The sequence below is a fragment of the Perognathus longimembris genome, chromosome 16, assembly GCF_023159225.1.
Source record: "Perognathus longimembris pacificus isolate PPM17 chromosome 16, ASM2315922v1, whole genome shotgun sequence".
Lineage (NCBI taxonomy): Eukaryota > Metazoa > Chordata > Mammalia > Rodentia > Heteromyidae > Perognathus > Perognathus longimembris.
The window spans coordinates 19,583,059-19,590,652 of NC_063176.1; the positions used below are offsets into that span (position 1 = coordinate 19,583,059).

General features: G+C 40.7%; 1 protein-coding gene across 1 annotated transcript; it reads left to right on the top strand.

Annotated features, from left to right (window-relative positions):
- The first annotated feature begins 4,470 nt into the window (after nucleotides 1–4,470).
- LOC125364460 (U3 small nucleolar RNA-associated protein 6 homolog) lies at nucleotides 4,471–7,135 on the top strand. The gene is given in 6 exon segments (XM_048364050.1): nucleotides 4,471–4,558; nucleotides 4,561–4,891; nucleotides 4,923–5,111; nucleotides 5,764–6,138; nucleotides 6,140–6,666; nucleotides 6,669–7,135. Coding segments are annotated over 6 exon segments (1,689 nt in total). The 3' UTR covers nucleotides 6,848–7,135.
- Nucleotides 7,136–7,594: the final 459 nt, after the last annotated feature.

A 7,594-nucleotide genomic window follows, 5' to 3' on the forward strand; every position in this document is an offset into this window, starting at 1 on the left:
AACAAGCCTTTGCCTTCATCAATATGTTGTCACATCTGCATCAAAGCCAACAGTGTTATCAGGCACACATTACACAATTTATATGTGGTGAGATAAAATGCTGAGACTACTTTCAGGAAACACTTAACCCCAAGGTAGAGAAGAAAGCTGGGAAAGATTGTTTTTCTTTTTGTTAATAACTTACTTTATTGTTATTATAGAAGTGAACACACATTTCCTTTCCTGCAGCCTTCTGTTTCCTCATTCTCTCCCATCTCCTCCCTCCCAGCACTGCTACACTTTTTCACCCTTTTTCCCTCAAGCTCTGTACCCTCCCCTCCACCCTCCTGAAGATAGACATTTGAAGACACCATACATAAGGAAAAGAAGACAGAATCATCAAAAAAATAAAAAAGAAGAGAGGTCTCTTGTTTCCATACCTTGGAGTTCCTTTCCATGTGTATATGTTATTTTATGTAAATATAAGGAACTACATAAGCATTGCACCTTGGTGTTTCTCTCTTAAGAGTATCCTATTTTGGCCTCATTGTATGTGAGTATGTAGAATTCAAGATAATTTAGCTCTACTTTTCGCCATTTTTCCTCCCCTACTACCAACCCTGCCCTTGCTGATTACAATAAATTCCGTGCGTGCTCCCAGTTGTTCTGCGATGGCTATCATAGTCATTTTTGCAGGTTTTTTCCCTAGTGTTGCAATCCTATTATCTTCTTAGCGAAATAACATTGAGGTTCCTCTTCACCCCAGTCGAAATGGCTATTGTGAAAAAATACACAACAATAAATGCCGAAGTGACTGCTGAGGGAGGGGAAACCTCATACTATTTGATAGAAATACAAAAATAATACAATCAGGAGCTGGGAATATGGCCTAGTGGCAAGAATGCTTGCCTCATATACATGAAGCCCTAGGTTCGATTCCTTAGCACCACATATATAGAAAAGGCCAGAAGTGGGGCTGTGGCTCAAGTTGGCAGAATGCTAGCCTTGAGCAAAAAAAAAGAAGCCAGGGACAGTGCTCAGGCCCTGAGTCCGAGCCCCAGGACTGGCAAAATAAATATATAAATAAATAAAATAATACAATCACTATGGAAACAAGTATGGAGGTTTCTCAAAAAACTAAAAAATAGACCTACTATACCACTCTGCCCTTATACTCAAAGGAGTGAAGTCAACACACAATAGAGACACCCAAACATCCATATTTATTGCAGAACTATTCATAACGATCAATTTATAGAGTCAGCCTAGGTGCCTATCAGCAGATTAATAAAGAAATATTTAAAATATCAAATATTGTATATATACACAATGGAGTATCATTTGGCCTGCATTGTAAAAAAAAAAAAAGGCTTTGTTGGAGATGGGTAATAGTGGGCTAGGAGGATAGGAGGGAAGATAAATATAGCTTAGATGGACAGCTTGCAGGTACAAGACTAGAACAGCAAAACCTGTTATAATTGTCTACGGTAGGGGGAGGAAGTGGAAGGGAGAATGATTGAATGGATGAGATTATTTGGAATATACATTATGTTTGAGTAGAAATGTCATAATTAACCATCCTCCATGTAACTGCCCTAATGTATACATTTTTTAAAAAGAAGGTATGTTGCATGTATACATAAAGAAAAATGAAATTATGCCTTCTGCAAGAAAATGGATGGAACTGGAAATCACCATGTTAAATGAAACAAGCCAAATTTAGAAAGGCGAGAACCATTTGCTTTTCTCTCCTTTGCAGAAGCTAGATCTAAAGAAAAAACTGGACGTGGACATAATGGAGGACTATTTGGGGACAACAATAGGTGGAAAGAAATAAAGAAGTGAGGAGAAAGAATGTTGTTGAAGTTCTTTGTATGAATGAATGCAAAACTCATGAACCATTCTTAAAATTTCAAGATTTTCTGAGGGTGATAGGGAAGGAGGATAACAGAATAATAGAGAGGGTGTGTATGGTCAAAATGTATCATGTGCATACATGTACATGTATATCACAATGAAACTCTACATAGTACAATGAATATGCACTAATAAAAATGAGAAGAAAAGGTGCTACCAAGGGCTTGGGTTCCAGCTCAGTGATAGCATGCTTTCCTAGCATGCAAAAGGCTCTAGGTTCTATTCCCAGCACTGAAAATGGTCTTTAAATGTACTAGTAGAAAGCCCATCCCCCCACAGGTAATTTTTCATAGTTATTAAATAAGAAACCACTGAATCACTACAAAGACTGGTGTGTTTAACCAAAATATTCTGAATTTGTTCTAGAAAGTTTCTTATTTTATGATTGGTTTCAACATTTCCTGTGAATATTGGTTCTGCTAGTTAGGAATGGTCATATCTCTGTTAGGCATAATATCTAGTGAAAAGCTTGCTTACTCCAGCTCAGCACAGTGAGGAGGGAGAGAGCTGCTGTTGGCATCTGGTGGATAGAAGACAGAGATGCTGGAAACACCTGACAATGAACAGAACAGCCCCCATCTTCTCCAGGTTCCAGCAGGGAATTATTTAACAAATCGTATCAAGGGTGAGAAACTCTGGTTTATATCTACATCTTACTCTTTAAAATACCTGAGCAGCTTGTAGTTGTGTATGTGTGTGTGTGCATGTGTGCATGTGCAAACGTGTGTATGTGTACTTGTAGAGCTAAATAGGATAACCGGTACCACATGGGCACAATAAGCAGAAGGAAGAGAAAGGGGTAGAGTAGGGTTGGTTAACTCAAGAGAAACCAAGAGGACAGCTAGTAGTTTGCAAACACGCGGAAGTTCAATCAGGATGTGAACAAATCTATGGGAATCCTAGGTTGTGTAATGAGGCCCAAGTTCCAGAAATGGGAGGTTGAACTTTCTCAAAGGAGAAATGCTAGGTTTCATTCTTAACAGAAACTGCTGGTTGGGCCTACTATAGACAGAATTGATGTATCTAGTAGGAAAGGGGGCTAGAAAAAAAAAAATTTAAATCCCAATTTGAATCCTAGCTTTCCTACTCTTGTAATGTCTTCTGATTCCTAACCCATCGGTCATGCCATTTCTCCATGATGCCATCATTTCACTTAGCATTGTGATTACAAGCACCTTTCCACAGGATTAAACCACTGGATAGTCTCTGCTATCCAGGGGCATAGAGACAATGGTGTGCCTGTCAGGCCACTGACATAGATGAAACACAGTGCTTCATTATTGGGTCTATTGATATAGTCTCATTCCATTAATACTGCAACCCAACAAGATATATTATATCATTCTCATCCTAAAGATATCAGAGAAGGGTAGTTTACTTGACCAAGGAAACATAAAGGGTGAGAATAGATTTGAACTCAGGTTTTCTTGCCTCCATACTTCTTAGCAATAACATAGGCCTTGACTAGTCAAAGGGCAGGCCACAGCTTGCAGCACTGATATCATCTGGAGTTTGTTGGAAAGCTCAAGTCCCATTCTGCATATGCTGAGATGTGGGGAAAAAGAAACCTTACTACATTGTTGATGGGAATGTAAACTATTATAACCACTATGGAAATCAGTGTGGAGGTTCCTCAGAAAACTAAAAACAGAATTACTGTACCTTCCAGAGATATTACACTTTGGCATATATTCAAAGGGATCTACATTTTAAAAGAAAACCTAAGTGAATCCTGTACATTTTCAAATTTAAGAATTTCCAAGCACTGGTGTAATCCCAGCTACTTAGGAGGCTGAGTTCTGAGGGTCAAGGTTCAAGTCAGCATGGGAAGAAAAATCTATGAGACTCTTATCTCCAATTAATCACCAAGCTGGAAGTGAATCTGTGGCTCAACTGGTAGAGCACCAGCCTTTTGCAATAAAAACTCACTAACAGCTCCTAGACCCTGAGTTCAAGTCTCAGGACTTGCACACGCACACACATGCACACGTACACACACAGGCGCACACACATATATAAGAACCATTACTTAATATTGATCTATCTACAATATGTAGAAGAATAAAAATCTGTAAAACAACACATATTTATTCAGACATATATATATATACATACACTGTTTCATTTTCAAAATATACTACTAAACATTTTATTTTATGTAAAGGAATTTAGAGACTTAAAAGAAGATGATATCCATTCCCGTGTTAGCTAAGGAATTCAATTAGTTGACTTAACAAACACACCATACCAACCAGGATAGATTTGACTTGAGTGTGTAGCAGTTTAGGAATGCCTACAAGGCCTGTCTTGCCCACTACACACTAGGTCAAGCACTTACAAGTTTTGCAAAAGAGAAAGTTTATGGGGGCTGGGGATATGGCCTAGTGGCAAGAGTGCTTGCCTCCTATACATGAGGCCCTTGGTTCAATTCCCCAGCACCACATATACAGAAAATGGCCAGAAGTGGCGCTGTGGCTCAAGTGGCAGAGTGCTGGGCAGTCGGTGTGAGCGTGAAGTCTGGGTGTCCCGCCTGGAAGGTGGGCTGCGCCGGGCCAGTTGTAGAGCTCCGACCCCATGGCGGAGACAATCCAGGAATGCATAGAAGACCGTATCCCCGAATTGGAACAGCTGGAGCGCATTGGACTGTTCTGCGCTACGGAGATTAATATGAAATTAATCTTTTGGAGCTGATCCAGCGAAGAAGAGCACGCATCAGATATTCATTTAAGAGGGATGAGATTGAACATTCAATTGTACAACGGATATATGGAGTCTTTGGGCGTGCTTCAGCAAAGTGGAAAGATGATGTACAGCTTTGGCTGTCCTATGTAGTTTTTTGTAAGAAATGGGGTACCAAAGCTCAACTTAGCAACATAGTCTCTGCCATGTTGGCCATTCATTCAAACAAGCCAGCTTTGTGGATTATGCCAGCCACCTGGGAAATGGAAGATGGCTTGTCTTCTGAAAGTGCAAGACAGCTCTTTCTTCAGGCTCTGCGCTTTCATCCTAAGTGCCAGAAACTCTAGGCGCTTTCATCCTAAGTGCCAGAAACTCTATCAGGAATACTTTAGAACGGAGCTGATGCATGCTGAGAAACTGAGGAAGGAAAAGCAAGAATTTGAAAAGGCTGCCTTGGACATGGGGGATTTTGATCAGCCTGAAGAAATCCTTAGGGATGACGAGTTGGCCAGGATCATCTACAAAACTTCTGTAATGCCGGGAGCCAAAACAGCTGTCAGGATGTAACATAAAGAAACTATAGGGGCTGGGGATATAGCCTAGTGGCAAGAGTGCCTGCCTCGGATACACGAGGCCCTAGGTTCAATTCCCCAGCACCACATATACAGAAAACGGCCAGAAGCGGCGCTGTGGCTCAAGTGGCAGAGTGCTAGCCTTGAGCGGGAAGAAGCCAGGGACAGTGCTCAGGCCCTGAGTCCAAGGCCCAGGACTGACCAAAAAAAAAAAAAAGAAACTATAAAACTTAACTGATAAGATCTGGCACTGTTTGTCATGCTCTAACAAGAAGACACTATAAGTCTTAGCTGATAAGAATGTTTGATGCTTTTACAACCTTGCCTGTTAAGCCTAACATCTTGTCTAGTTTTAATTAACAACCTTGTAAACTTTACCCAGTCCCTGTCCTGAGAAAGACCATCCCATGGTTCTGTAACCTAGCAACCTAATGACCCTGTCTATGTGAGTTACCCTTTGCTGATTACTATATACGCTGCCCTGCGAAAATAAAGTTTGAGACCTTGATCAGAATCCTGTCTTGGTCTCCCTCCTTGTGTCAGGTTTGTCTCTCATTCAGGTCAATTTCCCCTCGGGCTCCTGTTGACGAAACCCCACGGGCTGGGGCACTGTAAGCAAGATTAAAGGTGCCGAATTTCATGGGTCACTTCTTTCCATTGCATGGCGATTTGACTTTGCCAAAGATCTACAAAAAGAAATCTATGATGGCCTTCAGGCTTTGCACACAGATGACCCTCTCACCTCGGATTATGTGGCACGGCAAGAATTAGAGATCAAATCTAATTCAGAAGAGCAGCCTACAAGGAAACAAGCCAAGGCAGTAGAGTTGGACCAGAGAGAGGAGAGGTGCTGTGCTGTATATGAAGAGGCAGTGAAGAATCTGCCTACAGAGGCCATGTGCAAGTGTTACATCAACTTTTGTTTAGAACGATTTTCTAAGAATACAAGTAGATCATTTCTCAGAGGGAAGAGGATAGAAAGCACCATGAACTCAAGCTCATGAACTCAAGCTCCTCTCAGAATTGCAATATAAGCAATGGGTTGAGTTGTTGCTGCACCAAGACTATAGGCAAGCTCTGGGGGTGGCAGAAGCTGGGACTGAGCTGTTCAAGGACTCTGTGACCATGTGGCAATTGCAGCTGCAGGAGCTGATCAACTCAAAGAGCCCTGACATAGCTGTGGCTTTTGAAGAAGCCTTTGTGTACCTGAAACCACAGGTTTGTCTTCCCTTGTGGATTTTATGGGTAGAATGGAGTGAAGGTGCCAAAAGCGAAGAAGACACAGAAGCAATCTTTAAGAAAGCTCTTTTAGCTGTCACAGGGGCCAGCTCAGTAACACTGAAGACTAAATACCTGGATTGGGCATACCGAAGTGATGGCTACAAAAAGGCCCGAGCTGTGTTTAAAAGTTTACAGGAAAGCCGTCCATTTTCAGTCGACTTTTTTAGAAAAATGATGCAGTTTGAAAAGGAGCAAGAATCCTGCAGAATGGCGAATTTAAGAGATTCTTATGAGAGGGTTTTGATCTTTGGATGGATTACATCAAAGAAGAATTGAATCACCCCCTTGGTAGAGCTGAGAACTGTGGACAGATCTATTGGCGAGCCACGAAAATGTTGCAGGGACAGTCAGCAGAGATGTTTGTAGCCAAACATGCTATGCACCAGGCTGGCCACTGGGGAAGAGAGGAACATGGATAACTTTGTGAAGCTGTACTGCAAACCCTTTGGGGAGATGTCGGAGACATTGTGCAACTTTTTCAGAGATGGCTGACAAGATGGCTGATTGGTTTAGAGACATGCTTTTATTTTGTGTTAGTGTGTAAATTTTTATTTCCAGAAAAAGAGAACTGCTTATTGAATGGCTCTCTGTTGAGTCCAGACCTATTGTAATTCTTAAACATTTTCTAAAATCTATGGTAGTCATACAGCTAGGTTCATATATAGTCATGCAGGTGAAGTATGCATATCCCTAATCTACTGATAAATATTCTTGTGTTAAAAAAAAAAGAGGTAAAAATAAATAAATAAATAAAATAAACTCTTTGTACACTAAAAAAAAAAAAAAAAAAAAAAAAAAGAGGTAGCATGCTAGCCTTGAGCAAAAAGAAGCCAGGGTCAGTGCTCAGACCCTGAGTCCATGCCCCAGGACTGGCAACAAAAACAAAACAAATAAACAAATAAAAATGGTGTCAGGTACAATAGTTATTATTTATTATTAATATTATTAGTACATATTTAGTATTTAGAATCAATTCACAAACAAAAATCAGTCACTTTTTGGTATACCAACAATGAGCAGATAGAGAAATCAAGAAAACAATGCTTTTTCTAATACCCTCAACAAAAAAATGAATAAGATGCTTAGGAATAAGCCTAACCAGGGGCTGGGGATATGGCCTAGTGGCAAGAGTGCCTGCCTCAGATACACGAGGCCCTAGGTTCGAT